Source organism: Hippocampus guttulatus, chromosome 3, assembly GCF_054856545.1.
Source record: "Hippocampus guttulatus isolate MCC_2025c chromosome 3, RoL_Hgut_1.0, whole genome shotgun sequence".
NCBI lineage: Eukaryota > Metazoa > Chordata > Actinopteri > Syngnathiformes > Syngnathidae > Hippocampus > Hippocampus guttulatus.
In genome coordinates, this window is record NC_141263.1 from 17,994,745 (window position 1) to 18,013,002 (window position 18,258).

The 18,258-nt window shown below is 41.6% G+C and overlaps 2 protein-coding genes and 1 long non-coding RNA gene across 4 annotated transcripts; 1 reads left to right on the plus strand and 2 right to left on the minus strand.

Moving 5' to 3' along the window:
- Window positions 1-374: 374 nt before the first annotated feature.
- On the minus strand, window positions 375-6,982 carry ctsba (cathepsin Ba). Its single transcript, XM_086107198.1, has 11 exons — window positions 6,834-6,982; window positions 4,092-4,219; window positions 3,928-4,013; window positions 3,723-3,837; window positions 3,492-3,607; window positions 2,414-2,499; window positions 2,183-2,329; window positions 1,952-2,068; window positions 1,704-1,832; window positions 1,052-1,133; window positions 375-963 (listed from the first exon to the last, which is right to left on the minus strand). The coding sequence occupies exons 2-10, from the start codon at window positions 4,212-4,214 to the stop codon at window positions 1,060-1,062; spliced, it is 993 nt and encodes a 330-aa protein (XP_085963324.1). The 5' UTR covers window positions 4,215-4,219; window positions 6,834-6,982; the 3' UTR covers window positions 375-963; window positions 1,052-1,059.
- On the plus strand, window positions 5,730-12,069 carry LOC147207734 (uncharacterized). The gene is made up of 3 exons (XR_015100458.1): window positions 5,730-5,815; window positions 6,106-6,201; window positions 10,322-12,069. It is a non-coding gene; the product is annotated as an uncharacterized LOC147207734 (long non-coding RNA).
- On the minus strand, window positions 7,810-17,931 carry xkr5b (XK related 5b). 2 transcript variants are annotated; one of them, XM_086107194.1, is made up of 14 exons: window positions 17,710-17,931; window positions 16,833-16,905; window positions 16,353-16,442; window positions 16,179-16,284; window positions 15,814-15,980; window positions 15,111-15,244; window positions 14,925-15,003; window positions 14,164-14,333; window positions 13,423-13,534; window positions 13,151-13,318; window positions 12,867-13,060; window positions 12,129-12,212; window positions 11,774-11,954; window positions 7,810-10,505 (listed from the first exon to the last, which is right to left on the minus strand). In XM_086107194.1, exons 1-14 carry the CDS (start codon window positions 17,788-17,790, stop codon window positions 9,862-9,864), a joined length of 2,283 nt encoding a protein of 760 aa, XP_085963320.1. In that variant the 5' UTR covers window positions 17,791-17,931; the 3' UTR covers window positions 7,810-9,861. The 2 variants fall into 2 exon arrangements, with proteins under 2 accessions (XP_085963320.1, XP_085963322.1); XM_086107196.1 differs by lacking the exon at window positions 16,833-16,905.
- Window positions 17,932-18,258: the final 327 nt, after the last annotated feature.

Below are 18,258 nucleotides of genomic sequence, written 5' to 3' on the forward strand. Positions count from 1 at the left end.
TCCAAGTCAATTCAAAAGGTCCACGTACATTTCAAGATTGGATTAAAAAGTTATAAAAAAATTGAGATACTACTCCGGTGCAGAAATGTGACTGTGTATGTGTATTGACTGTGTTGTACACTGTAACACACTTGCAGCTTTGCAGACGAGTTTTACACAAAGCACCGTTGTTATTAATAATGAATGACTGGGGATAGAGTACAGTATTTGTAAAAGGTTGGAGGCGCTCTCCCTTTCACCATTCTGCGCACCCATTTTCAGAATGTATGTGTTCTTTAGTGTAATCATTGTTCAAGTTTCAGAAATCTTAGTTTTAAAGGAGAGAGTGCACTCATAAACCAGGTCAACAGCAAAAATAACTTCTGATTCAAATCTTCTTCCCGCAAAATTGATTTGCATCAGTTATATTTGTTTAAACACAAATGCACAGAACACAAAATCACAATAAGAACCAAACTCAAAATTGAATTCAGAGCTTAAAAGTTGTATGCAAAGACTTTGTTCACTGCAGCGAGGTGATGATAAACACTAATTTTCATACTTTGTCCTTAATAAAAGATATACAATGGCACATAAAAATAAAATGACAATGTAAAAGTTGTTATGATAAAACATTTGACACATTCAACATAGAGTTTAACCTATCAAAGTTTTAAACGGCAAAAGTCAGACATGAATAAAGTCAATGTGACATACACATCATTGACTGTCAAACATAAAAAAAGAACATATTGTAAAAACCCTTTGTGTTCAGGCACATACAGTGGTTTCAGACATTCTAAGGATCAACCTAAAAATAAAAAGTGTAATTCTTCAATCTTTTGCATCTACTTTTGAAAAGGCTGATTGAACTCTGATTAAAAAAAAAAATAGTTCAAAAAAATCACTGTGGGCATTTCAGTGCAGCCAAGTGGAGTATGTCGCCCTCTAGTGAGTAGATGTCGAACATGGACACTCAAAAACCTACAGAGGGGATAACAGTTAAGACTGAATAGACTTCAAGAAAGAGTTACTGGATTTTTAAAACTTGGAATTCGCAATTCCATCTTACCTTTGGTTCTACTTGGGGAGACCCGCCACAACCTCAGACTCAATACCACAGTGGTTTGAGCCACGCAAGATTTTAAAGAATCCTAAAAAAATGGAAGCAGACAAAAACACGTCTGACAATGAGTTTGGAGCCTTCTTTATCGGGATAGATCAGCACATGAAAAATACATCCAGTATGATGCGGTGAAGATCTGAACCATTGAAAAAGCATGCAAACAAGGATTATCTTTTTAAAAGCTCAATATTTGATTGAGTTCCTGTATCAGTTCTCTTTCAGTTGTGTAGCGATACAGTAATGACATACAGCAGACGTGGAATGTTCCAGTAATGTTAGTCCGAGTGAACTGTTGCTGTAACTAGACAGCATAAAGGTGAAGCTGGTGCAGGGCTAATATTGTCTGCTCTGCTGTTTAGTATTTTAATTGCGAAAGCGATGAACGTGCAATGATGACTTGTGATGTCTATTAGACAGGTGAGATCGATTATATGTACTCTTTTTCTTCTTTCTCCATAGCTGAGCTATAGGATCAGGACTTGGTTTGGGGCGATCCAGTACTTACAATGAAGTGACATGGACTCGGGTGTAAAAAATGAGTTCAGATAACTCGAGTTGAAGCCATATGTTTGTGGAATGAACCAGAGTTCTCACTCACCATTATCACCCCAGTCAGTGTTCCAGGAGTTAGCACAGAGCCAATAGGGGACACCATCTTCCTCACCCCAGCCAAGAATCTTGATGGCATGCCCACCCAGCATGGACCCAGACACATGCTGATACACACCTGCAGACAAGAACAACAGGCAAAATCAACCCTGGTCTGGAGTGAATGATAAAGTTTGAAATGTGGAAAAAAAATATTTTGCGAGCTTGTACAGTGCACTCAATGCAATGTACACTTACCAGACTTGTACAGAACAAAGTCAGAATACACAGTGAAGGCTCCCTCTACTGGACCGTTCTTGTATATTTCCATCTGAATCTGCTCCGCCTCTGACAAAACGCTGTAAGACGATTTACCTGAAACCAAAAATAAGACTGGTCAGTAAATTTTAACGAAAGCAGGATCCTACACTTGTAGTATGCTTCAAGACTCTCAGATACTCAAGTTCAACAGATGGAAGTTTTACTGACCAAAATGCTTGTCCTGTATGTAGCTTGGCGAGTAACCAGATTCACACGTGGACACACACTTGGGTGTATTTCCGCCCTCTCCAGAGCAGGGAGGTCGGCTACCGTTCACATGGTGCTCACAGGGCGCGATCGTGTACGGCCGGCAACCTGGGTACATGAAGACAACGCTATAAACTCGCACGGTTACGGTTTCCTCGTGGCTTCTTGGTCTACGACTCTATGTGAACTCACCAATGTGGGAGTTATATAGGCCACCAGAGACCAGTCCCTCACTGGTCCAGAATTTCCAGGCTGCCGAGGGGTAGCCACCGTTACATCTAAAAGAACGCATCATTTTAATATGTTGACAAAGCCTCTAAACCACAGGTGTCAAAGTGAAGGCCCGGGGGCCAGATCTGGCCCGCCACACCATTTTATGTGGCCCGCGAAAGCAAATCAAACATGGCAACTTCCATGAGGATTGCTAAAATATGTAACAAAATGTCAAATTCTCATATGTAATAAATAAGAGAGATCTTGTAAACATATTCTTGTTTCCAAACAGCCCATTACAGTAACTCAAACAATAGTTCAATAAACCGTTATTCTTGACTTCTTTATATGATTTCAGTCATAATGGCCCTCCAACGGAAATGGTAACTAAAATGTGGCCCGCGACGAAAATGGGTTTGACACCCCTGTTCTAAAACATAATTCACATAATAAAAAAACACATTACCAAAAGAAAAATAATAAATCAATTGGAGGGGGTGGCTATAACATCGGGTTTATTTTTTAGGATAAGGGTATATCATGGGTTTGAAATGACAAAGTCTTCTGGGATCATCGTTTGGGGGCTTTTTTTCCGCCATTCACAGCAAGTTTTGGTCCCTTTAATCTGTGAATAAGGGGTTCATTAACTTCACGATATACCAGATAGGGCTGAAAATTTTTGAAAAATAATCCAATTACGCCCCCCCCCTCTCCATGCAATATTGCGATTGTTGTTTAAATCAATGTAATTATTTTTTCCAATTTGAAAATTGCATTCTACCTACATATTAGTAGGTAGACTGCGGTCGACATTCTACCTACACATTAGAATGCGTTTAATTATTCAACCTTACTTGGGTATCTATGAGGGTGCATTCATTTTTTTTGGTATGAATTTGGTGGCATGACTGATCAGGTCAGGCAGGCTCTACTTCCATTTTAGTTAAGTGCCAGATGTGGACATGGTACATTTTGGAATTATTGTATGCCTACAGCAGACTACTCCTGCCAGGGTGGCACTGTCAAGATAAATTAAAAAATGTTGCAGTCACCCTACCCCATGCCACACCCATCGCAGCAAGTCAGCAGGTCCTCTGCCGAGACCTCAACGCTGACCTTGGCATTGCTGTGGATGCACACACGGTCTGATATGGCTTCTGCAGCGCCAAATGCCTGCAAACAGAGACGATTTTCAGTATTGAGGCCCAGAATTTGCTTTGCTATCTTTCACAAAGCACAATTAAACATTTGAAATCTCAACAAGATCAAAACCGTTTTGCTTTCTCACCCAGCATGACCCACAGGAGCCCTGGTCTCTGATCTCCTTCAATGTGGGACACTCGGGCCACTGCTCCCTCGAGTCAAAGTTCTTCGGCAACCACAGGTTGTCAGCGTACTGAACCCTGCATACGAGTGCAGTTCGGGTTGACTTCATATGCAAGCACAATTTACACCTTAACATAAAGGGCAGCTCATCTAAATATGAAACTCACATAACAGGAAGTTTGGGTCCGTTGAGAAACGTTCCGCACAGTTTCTTCACATAACTGCGGTCGACATTATGAAAGTTGTGAGCAGCCTGTGGCAGAAGAGAACACGTTGACAGACATGAGTGAAAGAAGGTATGAAACCATCATGGAAGGAACCAAAACCTCACCCTCCAGGTAGTGTTGATCTTGTTGATGTAGTCAACCATCTCAGTGGAAAACAGGTTGACGTGAGGTTTCGCCAAGCTCAGTGACAAGCTGATAGCCAATAACAGGAGGGTTGCACGCCACATGTTGCCTGAAAAGACCAAAAAAAAAAATTGATTATAATTTAAAACTAACAATGCATGCAGTATGAAAGAACATTTCCCTCGGCTCGAACTGAAACAAAAGAAGTCACAAGTAACTTAACAGAAGGTGAATAACTTCTGACTTTTGGTAGTCGCTGTTAAAGTGGTGGTGTAGTTGACTTGGTGTCAACTATTTGGTGTTGTCGTTGACATTTTTCAGTTATCCATGCAACTGCTTTGTCTTCTGATTCTAAACACGTTCACTCTTACCGACCATCCCCGCTTAACCCCCCCCCCCCCCCACTCCCCACGGCAAACACATTCAGAATGCCAATCTTCCGATTCAAATCAGTTTTCTTTATACACCTATTATGCACCCTATTATATCCCCAGTCATGTCTAACAAAGCCCCCTTCAGTCGTCAAAAGCATTCCGTTAACACCCTTCAGGAACAGTCCGCTGCATTCAAAGAATTCATTTTTCTCATAAACTGCTTCCTCATCCAAATTTTCCTGTCACTGTTGCTTTTACCCTAACTGGACACTTAACCCCATCCACTGCCTGCCTGCAGTGCAGTTTGAAGGGCACTTCAGTTTGCAGCATGCAGGACAAGCAGCCATTAGAGATGCTGATGATGTGAAGCGAGTCCTGTGCTGTGGATTAAAAAGCCACTCAAGGTCCATTAAAACCATGACAGGCACCCAGACACATCATCGAACAATCTAATGATGTCTAAACAGTCACAAAAGGAGGAAACACTATTGCAGGCAAGTAGGAAATAAATCCATTGACAGTGATTTAAAAATCAAGAACTGTTGAGACGGGCATTGTTGATCGAAAGTGAGCATGGTAAACATGTCACAGGTGCATTTGTTTGAATTGGCCTGAGCTCACATGGGCAAGGCTAACTTGTTCCTCATTACTGAAAGTGTTAAGAGGAAACTAACAGACAATTCCCCTGAACCCACATACATTTTTAGCTCATTGTCATCTGAATATGATCATGTGGATTCACAAAACAACACGAATGCTGTTTAAATTGCTTGCGATCGTCGTTGTATTATTGAGCGGTGTAGAACTCCACCCTTGTCACGCTAAGAGAGTTTGCAGTATTTGGTGAAGCCCGGTAAAAGGTTTCCAAATGAATTCATGTTAAAACATTCCTGTAATTAGTAATACAGTAGTAGCGCTAGTTGTGTCGTTACGGCGAAAGGTTACCACTGTCTGCTGTCTGCACCGCAAGCAACCGTTCAAATATGATCTGTCGAAAGCCTCAAAGGACTTGCTAACGTGCAGCATGGTCGCGACCTTACCTTCACCCACGTGCGCAGTATTTGTCTTAAATGTAAATCCACTTCAGAAGCCAAAGATTTCCAACTAGCTCGAGTGACAGGCACAATGAGTCATAACGAAAACCACACTAGTTTCCAGCCAATGAGAAAAACACCATACTGGGTCACGTTATTCTTAAGTAGACTTTGTCTCCTTCCTGGGTGATGTTATTCGAAACTAGACTTTGTCTCCTTACATGTTCACTTCTTATCTGAGGACTCCCGAATGGATATACCCGTTTTATCAAGACTCGGTGTATTTGAATAAATACTGTAAGTAGGTCCGGAAATACACAACCAATATTGTATTGTTTTATTACGGACCAGCACACCAGCTCAAACAAGTACCGTCAATACATATCCTTCTATAAGTTTCACCTTACTTCTTACTACATTTGATACAAATCAATGTTGTCATTCCTCTTCAATGCGGACTCGTTTACACAACGGCGATTCATCCAACCAGACAATAGGGAAAAACGACAATGTAGCATCTTGTCTGATAAGTTGTTCTTGCACACGTTTTAAGTTTTACACTCGCTTTTGTCCCACCTTAAAATCAGGAACTGTCGAGGCAGGCATCGTTTCGAGAAACCTATACATGAATGTAGTGGCGATGTTACGGATGCAACCATTCGAAGTGGACTGATCACGGATGGGTGAGGCTAAATTATACATCATCACTCAAAGTATATGAAGGGAAGAAACAGAAACAGATTCCTGAAACCTTCGTCCTTTGTCATCTTGGTATGGTCATCTCCCAATTGCCATTCTGCCAAATTAGCATATTTTCTGAACAGTTTTTCTTGCATGCTTTGGAAATTTATCAGCTTTTATCCAGCCTTGGGTTCATTTACTCTTTAGTTGAATCACAGAGTTATTTTTGCTATTTAAAATTTTGATTATCAGTCGTCCGACTGCTTACACTGGTTTTGTGAGCCTTCAGCTATGTCATCTCTTTTCAAATTACCGAGCAAATAATTAATGACTAATTAATTCACCACTAAGTATACTTCACAGACAAATAAACCCCAAAGGAATTACACTAAAAAGTGCAAATAGCTTATCGAAATATGTACAAGAAAATAGGCATGAAAATGACTGGGCGATGGTAACCGTTTTGGCTAGTTTGTTGTGTTGCTAGGTTTTTTTTGTTTGTTTGTTTGTTTTGTTTTTTTAAGTGTGACTTAACAGATTTAGTTGGATTATCTATCGGCCAACTGTTTGCTCTTCGTGTAATCATGTCGTCTATGAGGTTAAACGGCGAGCCGGTGCTAATGACAATAATTACCTGCAACTAGCTGGTCGGGAGGTGAGATGAAGAGTGTTCTGCTCGCCCGCTGAAAGTGGGTGAACTACATAACATTCGGCAGCTATAGTTAGAGCTGAGCTCACATGACCAGTCACATGAACGCCGCTCACGTGATCGACAGGAATCGAAAAGAACGTTCGTCGTTGAGGTCAAAAAGGGTTAAAAGAAAGAAAGAAATAAAGAAAGAAACATGAGTACCCGTATAGATGGCAGGGAAGTCCCAAACTTAATACAATTTGTGAAACACTTTCACATTGCATGAAACAAATGTACATTTCAGAAAAAAATACAAGACACAAAACAAATGAACTAAAAGTGAAACATTTTCGGCATTTTTTGTTCTGTTTTACACTTGCCGGGCGCCGCAGCCACTGCCCCACCTTGCCGCTTGGAGAATTGATGGTCGCAAACCTTATGCAGTCAGTAAAAGAAGGGAAACAAAAGATCTATAGTAATAATAACTATACTACTACTAATAATAATAATAATACAGTAATAATAATAATAAACTAGATAAGAGAGTACTGTACTGTATTCAATTCAAACAATTGTTCATTATTTTAATTTAGTTGATTATTTGTGATCATCATCAACTAAACATGCAGACAACTAACAAATACACACATTCACACAAAACAGACAATAATTTATATTCTTATACTGTCTGACACAACAATCAAGCATGAACTTTGCGCAGTACTGTATAATAAAAAAAAGCCATCCATCCAATTAATGTGTTATTTATTCTTGTGTGACAAGTTTTACGCTGATAGTGATATTTTTTGTGTCTGTTGACAGGGCAACCACAGAGAATATGCTGATTGATAGCTGCTTTCTCTTCCTTCGAGCACCAGCGGCAGACTTTATAAATGATGAGTTATGGAAAATATTGACGGTTGAGCAAGAGTTGTAGTGGCGTTTCATCAGCCAGTACAAAAGCACCAAACAGAACGGATTTTTCATCAGGGTTAATGACTTTAATTTTGTCACATCAATAGCACAGTTAAGAGTCTCGGCACCGTCAACCACAGCAGCAGTGGAAATCTCAGTTGAGATAACGTGATGGGTGTCCATAGATGACGATAAAAGACAAAAACATCAGCCTACTGAAACATATATCCAAATGTCTCAAATGTGTCCAAAAATCCAAGACAAAAAAAAAAAGGATATGAATTTAAAGTAATGCATTCAGGGCTACTAGGCGGTAATGCAAAGACACGCTCACACAAAGAAGCTCCAATTCATGGCGATAGTTGTGCAGTCTAAATATTTTCCTTTAGTGCACAAAGATACATGTCATTAGCTGCTTTATTCCTGTGATGTTCACATCCAAGCATGTGCAATGTCTTCTACAGTGTGTGCAGCAGATGCACGTGGTCCTCATGCAGATATTCTTCATAATTATGCATAACTTTCAGTGTATGTACTCGAAACAGTAGTTCACCTATGACCTCTTTCAGTGTAAATATGAGCAGAACAGAGCAAATTATTTGAATAAATAGCTTTCGTAATATGCAACATTACCGGCACAACTCACATCTGCTCTGTACTGCTAGGTCTCCCTTATCACACGATCCCAACGAAATGCACCAAGCTAGCAAGTGTTTTCAATGTGGCAGGCGCACCTGCAGTAAAGAAAACATTCTAAACTCTGCTAAGCCAACTGCTGTTATTTTATTTTTTTTAAACTCATTTTACTGTGCGTTTGTTGAGTTTTAGCAGGGGGGTTTTTCTCCACACGCTCGTTTTATTTCATGTGCAGTGTTATTGAGTGTTCTGACACACAACTTTAAATAAAAATGTGTTAGTGTTAATGTCAGCTACTGTACATGTTGAAAGTGCGAACTGGATACATTTTTAGTTTCCGGATAAAGAAAAGTTCTGGGAAAAGACAAAAATTAGGAAGCAAGGCCCCAACAATTTTTATGTTCTCTGACGGGAGGCTCAGTGCCCTCCACTTTGAAAACCCTCCTGTTATACAGAATACTGCAACCGCTACTCTGGTGACGAATAAACTGTAATAATTAAAAGTTAAAATTTAAGATTTAAATCCTTGAAAGTGAACCTATGAATTATTGTTTTTCTAAATGAATAAACAGCAGTGTGTTTGTATTGCTTTGTAAAAGTAAGAATTCACAAGAACCCAAGTGGTTTAGAAAAGTAGCTGTACCCCGGAAGGCAGCATTTAATGTAAACTGATTCCTTCGTTAGAAAAAACAACCCTTCTAAAATGTCATCTTAATGCTAATTAGTTTTTTTTGTAATGTTATTGTAAAAATGTAAATACACTATTATCATGATCGAGATTTTCCTCTTACTATTTTTTTGGGGGAAAACATTTGTTGTTTTGTTACAGTAAGATTGTTCATTTCGTTTATAGCCTTGTAGTCATTGGGAAAGTTTCATCACTCCCACCAATGGCCAGCGGGAAGACATGCTTCATATCGTGTATTCTTCAAACTTAACAACAAAATGAAAACATCTCAAAAAGTGATCTGCTATACTTTTAGCGATAAAATTTGCTATTGACCAATGTTATTTGATTCTTATTTTTTCATTATTTATAATTAAATTATTATGAATTAACCAACTATTTAAAATGTTCAATGTACATGTCAAATGATTCAATCGCTTTACCAATTATTTAATGAGAGGATTGAATATAAAATGGATTTCACAACTGAATTACTAGTCATCCAACAATTATAGGATTTTTGATCATGAAAATGCTCGGTGGGCCGAATTTAACAACTCCATGGGCCCAGAGTTGTGTCAGTGAATCATAATAATTATGTTAATTTTGATATTTACTATTGAACCCATATTATTATTACAGTGGTGCACACCTGCACAGAATCATGGCGAGAATTTTTCCTAACATTTTGACCATAACCTCCATTTAGAAATTAAATAAATTAAAAGTGACCAAAATACTCGGATTTTGGATACATCCTTTGCCTTTGCACGTTGTTTTTTTGGTTAGTGACCACTGTTGATTTCATCCTTCTTACACGGCCCTCTCTCTGCTGTCCACAAACTGAACCATCTGTTTTCGGGCATGGGAGATGACCGGGGTGAGTGGGACTATTGGAGTGCTGGGTGTAGTGGCACTAGCAGGGGTTGCAGCACCGGGAGTGGATGCAGCAGGTGTGGAAGCGGTGGGGGTGGAGGCGGCAGGGGTAATGGAACCAGGGGTCCCACTAGGGGTCGCACGTGGGGTCGTACCGGGCGTAGCAGGGATAATAACAACCGGGGCCAGACTTGGACTCTCTGCCCCAGCTCGGGATTCCGGACGTGGGGTGACAAAACGAGCCTCTCTGATGCGGTAGGGGCTTCTGTAGATGGACATGGGTGACAGCTCAGACCCCCAGCCCAGGTAGCTGCCAGTGGAGGGAGAGGGTGCATCGATGCTGAAATACGAGGTCGTGTTAGGATCTAACGGTGTGCCTGTTTTTTTCTCTGGGGAGCTGATCAGGAGAGGGGAGTGACGTTCAGGTGACCAGCCAGGGGTCTTGATGTCCAAAGAAGCTGCGGAGGACGACTTCTCGGTCAGGGTGGCGGCATTACTGTCAACGTGGCGCAGGCTTCCCGGTTGGGCAGGGGATGAAAGTGAAGGTGAGCCGTAAATCGCACTCTGAAATTCGTCATCACCTTTAAAAAGGACACATACAACATGTTACATATGATGTTAGGAAATAGGCCCAATTGATAATATTATAAATGGCTCACTTGTGCTTTCTCTCACACGACGTAAAAATCATTTGCACCACACGTCACGTATTTCACATATGTTTGTTTTTCGGCTGTGAATTAGCTCTCAGCATGACTGCCAAAAAGTGAAATGTGCAAAACAATGATGCTATCAAGAAACCGTGCAAAGGTTGCGAGGCGTCTGCTGAGCTCTCACTGGTTAGGTAAGGCCCCCTCGTCCCCTCTGATGTCACGTAGCGCAAGCGCCAGCTCGAGGAGAGCTACATGGCACTCTGGGCTACATCATTTAAAGGTACAACACGTCACCGTTTTACAGTGACTGTAAGAAAGTGTGTGTGCACGTGTCTGTGTATGTCTTTTCGTTTGATTTCACTTTATTAAACCCTTTTTTAAACATTATCATATCATTATACAGCGGCCCGGTAGTCCAGTGGTTAGCACGTCGACTTCACAGTGCAGAGGTACCGGGTTCAATTCCAGCTCCGGCCTCCCTGTGTGGAGTTTGCATGTTCTCCCCGGGCCTGCGTGGGTTTTCTCCGGGTACTCCGGTTTCCTCCCACGTTCCAAAACATGCATGGCAGGCTGATTGAACACGCTAAATTGTCCCGAGGTGTGAGTTTGAGTGCGCATGGTTGTTCGTCTCTGTGTGCCCTGCGATTGGCTGGCAACCGGTTCAGGGTGTCCCCGCCTACTGCCCGAAGACAGCTGGGATAGGCTCAAGCACTCCCCGCGACCCTAGTGAGGATTAAGCGGTTCGGAAAATGAATGAATGAATGAATATCATTATACAGTGCCATTTGTTTTTATTAAATCCATATAACAAAAATATTGCTTTTATTTTTGTGGAAGCGGGGGGTTTGGAGGGGATTATTGGCATTACACTTCATTTTGGTTGGGAAATTTGATTTAAGACACAAATAATTTGCACAATAAAAATAAACTGTGATTCGCTGGTTGGTATTTGCTCAGCCTATCACCCAAAGTCAGTTGGACAAGGATACAGTTCCGAGTGAGGACAAGCACTACAGGGAGCAGATGGATCGAAATATGATACACACACACAGTCATTCTTGATTTTTTTTTTTTTTTAGGTCCAAAAAAAAAAATTTGTTACATTCTTTATATTGGCCATTGAACAAAGCGTAGATCACTGATGTTTCTGTTTATATTGGAACGTGGTGTTAATCGTGTGTTGCATTCCAACAAACCTCTGTCCTCTGTCCGCGGAGCACTAAAATCCTCTGTGATCTCTTCAAGAATGGCCTCATGCACTGGGATGATCTCTGGAACCATTCTAATATCATGGATCGTTGTGGGAGGAGCTTTTCTCACAGGTCTGGCTATGACATTGGTCAGAGCTGGCTTTGGTGGTGGTGCCACCTCTCTCTCCTGGAGAAGCAAAGAGAACATTATTATGATGTATTTAAAAAAGCAATCTCTTGTATTGGACCTGATTAGACAGAATGTTGACGTGTACTCAATAAAGTGGCCAGTGAGTGTATAATATGCCTTTGAATAGGAACCTGTGGTCATTGATGGGCGGAATGCTAACAATAGGATTACCTGAGCAGCTGGGGTCACCTGAGGTGGGGGTGGCTGAGGAGCTGGTTTTAGGACCTGAGGAACCTGCGGTGGGACACGTGGAGCCTGATGAGAAAAGAAACAAGAACTACAATGACGCTTGATATAGCACGAAGGGAGCATTTGTTATAAAGTGCAGGTGAGGAAGTAGATGAATTGGACCATTGTCCCAATAACTGTGACTTCTATCTACTTTTTCAAACTGTTGGGTAATTCTTGGGCGAACCACACCATGAAAATTAAGGAAACTAACTCCCTATTTAGTGATTCTTTTTCTGAGAATGAAGTCATTTTTGATGAGAGATTGTCATACTTTTATGAGGATAAATCCAAGACAAAATAGTGGTTTTGTAACTTTACAATGTTAATGTGCCATTATGAGAAAAGTCATCATTGTCCTATTACAGAAAAAAGTGACATTACAAAAACTAATTATTGTCAAAAAGTAAAATTATTTTATGAGGAAAAATTATACAAGTCATAATATCATGAGAATAAAGTCAATAAGATTAATCATTTAAGGATCAAATCCCACAACAATTACAAATTTCTTTCTTGCAACAGTGGGTGTGTCCCTCAAAAATATCTAGTCTCTCACCTGACCTCACCGCTGGATTTTGGTCTGTTTTATTGTCGCTTCTCTTGCCTTTACCAGACTCTTTAGTGATTAAGGCCTAAACTTGACTTGAATACTCTTAGCTGTGCATGAATACAACAAACCTGAGGTACACGACGAGGTTCATTGCCATAGTGAATCTCTTCACACAGACCCATGAGTCCAGCAAGACCGCCTTCTCCGTAGAACGACCAGATCTTGGGCACGTCTCCTGTCTTTAGAGCCAAACGAATCAGCAGCCAGTGATGATGCCTCCAGCCCTCCCACTGGAGCGGGAGGTCCATAAGGGTGCCACCTCCTGATTATGATTAACAACCACAGCCATGAGGATGAATATCTGAATCGCTACCGTGTATGACTAATTGGTTAACTGAAATACCGAACGGACCAGACAGTGTTGCATGGCGATGGAAAGTAGGCGTGACTTTCTCCTCCAACGAGAGTATGGATCCACTCTCCATGCAGGCGCCGCTGATCCCCCTGCGGCGAATACTCTGGAAGATCTCAAAGGATTTGGGATGAAGGAAGCGATAGTACAGCACCAACGAGATCACACCTGCAGCAGACGGAAAGATAAACGTGGATATGAGGCACGTGAAGCTCCCCAGTAATATGGAAGTAAAAAAAATGGAGCTACTGACAGGCACTTGCTCGCCTCACCGATAAGGAAGCTGCAGAGGACCGCGGCCGGGATGGCCACCGTATCCCATGACACCATGCTGAACAACCAGGACGAGGCCAGCAGGAGGAAAATGTTCTCTAAAAACATTACCTGAAGTAGAGGAACACACACAAACTAGCCTCAAACTTGAACAATCAACATTTCATTAGTGATTTTCTTCATTGAGTCATGAGTGAGTTAGAGCTGTCGGGATATACTGTATACTATTTAGTGGACACTAAATGTCCATCAAAAATGAGGATGAGGCTGTATCCTTAAAAAGTATATTGAATATTACTGTAGGTCCTTGTCGCAATATGCATAGTCTGAACAACAACAATGGACCTAAAAGTAGGAAGAAAAAAATCCATTAAAATGCATCACACTTAAAAGTTAAATACAACTTGTAACAGAGCTAACAAAAGCACTCCAACTTAAGAAAGTCGAAGCCTGTGTAACATTATGCACAGTTTGATTATTTTCTTACCACTTGGGACAGAGCCCACGGTCATGAGAAGTACGCTTGAACACATCAAACATTCACACTCACAATCACAGCTATGGACCGTTTTCAAGTCTTCAATGAACCTAACATCATTAATTTTATTGGAACGTGCTAGGAAGCCAGAAAACCTGAGAAATCTCACAGCAGATTGGGGAGAACATGCAAACGCTAAGAGTCAAAATTTCAAACACATGCACACACACACACACACACACACACACACACAGTCACATACCAGATAGAAGCCAGCCATGCGGAATCGTGATGGACCGTACTTCACGTTGAGGAAGAAGAAAATGTGGATGGCTCCAAGGACCAGATTGAAGAGTCTCCATCGACTAGTTGAACGTATGATGTCAGTCTGCTGAGAAACCATCCAAAATGTTGCCCCCAACCAGTGCACACCTGACACATAGAGAACATCGCAAATTGCAGCTGTTGTTGGACAAGCAATAACAGGACCTCTGTCATTGGTCAACCTTGTGTTTTTAATTAGGCCCTTGCAAAGCAATATGACACTCTCAGTCAATTTCTCCCAAAAAACGAGCTAACCTTAGCTCCTCTCCCATATACACAGATTTGCACATTTATAATCTCTCACTTTAATGTTTACAGTACTGTATATGAACAATTCTTTAAGACCCCTTATTAGGTATCACGAGGCGGCGCAAATCACAAAACAAACAATGATTTTTGTGATGCCGATAGAAATCGACTTCAGATAGCATTTTTTAGGGTGACTCACCATGCATAATGACATATTACACTTGACTAAAGGTGGTGCCCTATACATATACACAGTGCATACATGGTAGATATATGTTATAACTAGCTAAATAGCTAGCTAGATACAGTAGATAGACGAATAGATACTAGTACAGTATAAGATGCTGTACTTTGTAAAAATAATGTGTATAGAATGAAATCCAGTATAATACTACCTATATTGTGTTTTACTTGTAAACATGAACACACCTCCGCTTTACACATACTCACCTATAACACCAAGAATCCACTGTTTGAAGACTCGCGTGAAAAGCATGAGGACGCCGAATCGTGAGCCCAACATACTGACCTGCACACACGCAAACATATATAGTATAAAGTACACACACACATACACACACATACAAGTAATCAGAGACAGTGTATTTTGTCAGAAAGCCTCTTGAAAGTGTTTACCCTCCATAGGAGCCGACAGAAGATGGCTGCAGGGGTCATTTGCAGGTGTCCTGGTCTGATGAGGTGACATGCTCGAGCGTACAGGACCAACGCCCAGGCCAGAGATAACAAACACACCGCAAAACACACTGATGCTGAAGGAGAAGAGGGAAAAACAGGAGGTGTGTAAAAAGTAAAGTGTGAGAGAAAGAAAATAACTCCTATACACTATGTCAGGATGATCTCTAATGTTGCGCAGAGAACTCATGCTTAAAATTCATCACAGAAGTTGTTGACATACTTGGTGCTTAAGTTCTAGTTCGCAAAGAAGTTCAAATGTGCCCCGTGTGTGAATTTGGGTCATTATATTTATTATGCACAGTATATCATTCCTGATGGGAAAATGGAGGTGTTTATTTGTCTTTTGTTGTAAATGGAAGGGGTGGGGGGCCTGGCTCAGTGATAGACTGGTCATCTTGGTTGGTGGGTTGATTCCCGGCCATTGCAACCTTGCCGAAGATACTGATGCCACGTCATCAGCAGGTAAATGTGGTAGCAATGTGAAGCGCTTTGAGTATCTGAGGTCGAAAAGTGCTATACAAGTGACAGCCCATCTACCATGGAGATCGTTTATTAGTGGGCCACTATTTGAGAAAAGACAATACATGTCACGTTTACAGTACTTCCTCCCTTCAGACACAAGTAGTGGCATTATCTTCCCTACCTGGAGATTTGATGCCTATATCAGTGCAGATGAGCACGTATGTGTGTAGCAGTGTTTCGGGGAGGGTGACCACCAAGGCCTCCAGCAAGCGTAAGGCGGACACGTCAGCCTGCTGCATGATCTCTCCGTACACGTCCATGTCTGAAAGACGCATGCACTCCCACAACCTGCCAAGGCCACGCACACATCAAATGCTGTATACTTAATTCTCACAATGTGTTACCCAAACTGCGTAGCCAACACAAGCATATACAATGGGGAAAGAAGCTGTTGCAATGCCAGCTTCTTCTCAGGCAAAAAACGCCAAAATGTGTCTAATTTCCATTTCCACAAGCACAATAAACATTATTTGATGCACAACCCACCTTTTGAAGATACCCAAGTGCAGTATGTGAGTCCAGGTGAGAGACTTTCTGCGGATCCGTCCATCTGAGAGGTACCACAGGTAGCTGAGCCACTGTGGAACCCAACCTGGAATACCATCAATCGAGATCAACCTTTTTGATCTATCGATCTATCTGTCTGTCTGTCTGTCTTACCTGGTAGAAGGAAAAGTGCAGTGAAGCCAGCCAGATGGGCGTAGCAGTAGTTGTGACCCACCCACAGATAGTATACAAAACAGTAGATCACTGGAGGAAAAAAAGGAAGATTTACACTGCTGCACAATGACCATCCAATGTAAATAAGTTAAGAGTCAGTTTCGTAGTTTAACCCTTTCAGGGACAGCGGTTACTACAGTGGACATCTTATCATGTTATCAGGTTACAGCAGGGGTGTCAAAATCATTTTTGTCGTGGGCCACATTGTCGTTACGGTTTGCCTTGGAGGGCCGTTATGAATTTTGGGAAACCATATAAATGTTTACTCAACTGTACATATTACATAAACAGCGCACAACAGATTGATGAATAACTAATTTTAAAATCAGAAGTCAAGAATAATGACTGTTATTGTGGATTACATATTTCAATTTGAAATTTTGGTTCAGACTTTAGCAAGCATCATGGAAATTGACACACTTGATTTGCTTTCACGGGCCACATAAAACGATGAGGCGGGCCAGATCTGGCCCCCGGGGCTTGACTTTGACACCTGTGGGTTACAGGGTGCATGAAAGGGTTAAGGTACTTTCTTATTGGATATCATACAATGTAATTAGATAAATGTCTGGTTAGTGCCAGTGACAGTGATTGCATTGCTACTCAATTAAAGCAAAATAGACTGCGACCAACAGTGTTGATTCAGAAAAATGGATGGCTGGTTAAAAAAAAAGTAGTCATTATCATGTTGTGATACCCTTTCTATAAATTCTTCATATGAATTCCAAGTTTATACATAGCGCTCCTTCTACAAGCCCAGTTCCTCAACAACATTCATATGACCTCTGCAATGCTCTTCATCCCATCTGAGGAGAAATACAACAGCTCCAGCTCCCTCCTTCCCCTCACAAAACCAAACCCTACTGCAACATGGGTCCCGCCATTACAAGGCCGCAACCTGGGGTACGCCCATGCTCTCATTTTCCCCCAAAAAGGGGTCGTGCAGTAATGTGTCAGCATGCTCCTGCAATCTTCCATCTTATTGGTGAATAAATCATTTTGGGATGGTGCAGCAAGGAGGGGGTGAAAGCATGTGGCATGAGTCTGCACTTTTGCTCTGATAACATGCATCATGCACTGCTGCAGTCCGTGACGTCACATAACAAACACACAACTTTCACGAATAGTTGCACCAATAATCCCACAGCCACTACACCCCCTGCTACCATCAATCAGAAATGATGTGTCATAGCTAGTCCAGACATTGTATTTCTGCAGGTTAGAGCATGTGAATGTGGATGCATGTATTTTCTGTCCTTGTGAGTGTGTGTGTGTCTGTGTCCCAGGTAGGACTCACGCGCCGCTCTCTCTGCGACGATGAGGACTGCAGTGAAGAAGAAGACACAAACTTGGCAGCAGGCCACACAGGAGCCTTCATGCCTCGTATGGGTCGAGTAGTCCCTCATGGCGGCCCTCCACAGACACACGCACTGTGTTCTGGAACAGCCAAACCAAACCTGGTGGCGGGTTGGCGGCCCGTGGTTGTTCTGGTCCTGCAAAAGAGAGAGCGAGAGAGAGATGGGCTGGGGATGGGGGTGGGGGGGGGGGGGGGGGGGGTCCCGCTGCTGCAGAGCCCGCGCTCACTTGAGGTGCGCGCTCCCGGCTCTCCTGTTAAAGAGACAGCAACCTTGCAGCAAATAAACATGAAAACTAAACTACTATACTTGTTTACACATGGTTAACATACTTTCTTCTTCTATTATATGTATATACTATTTATTTATTTTATTTTTGGGGGAGAGTAGAGTGGAAAGTCGTCATCATCAAATAATGAATCAACTTGTTTTGTAACGAACTTTTAATAAACTATTATTTTCTCATTATCTCATCTCATTATAATGTACTT

Coding starts and splice junctions, on each gene's coding strand:
- ctsba (XM_086107198.1), bottom strand. CDS start 4,214: ATGTGGCGTGCAACCCTCCTGTTATTGGCTATCAGCTTGTCACTGAGC. Junction 4,014..4,091: donor AGATCAACACTACCTGGAGG/GTGAGGTTTTGG, acceptor CTTCTGCCACAG/GCTGCTCACAACTTTCATAA. Junction 1,134..1,703: donor CACTGACTGGGGTGATAATG/GTGAGTGAGAAC, acceptor CCATTTTTTTAG/GATTCTTTAAAATCTTGCGT.
- xkr5b (XM_086107194.1), bottom strand. CDS start 17,790: ATGAAGGCTCCTGTGTGGCCTGCTGCCAAGTTTGTGTCTTCTTCTTCA. Junction 16,443..16,832: donor GGCCCGTGAAAGCAAATCAA/GTGTGTCAATTT, acceptor TTTTTCCTCCAG/TGATCTACTGTTTTGTATAC. Junction 15,981..16,178: donor CACTTGGGTATCTTCAAAAG/GTGGGTTGTGCA, acceptor TGGCCTTGGCAG/GTTGTGGGAGTGCATGCGTC.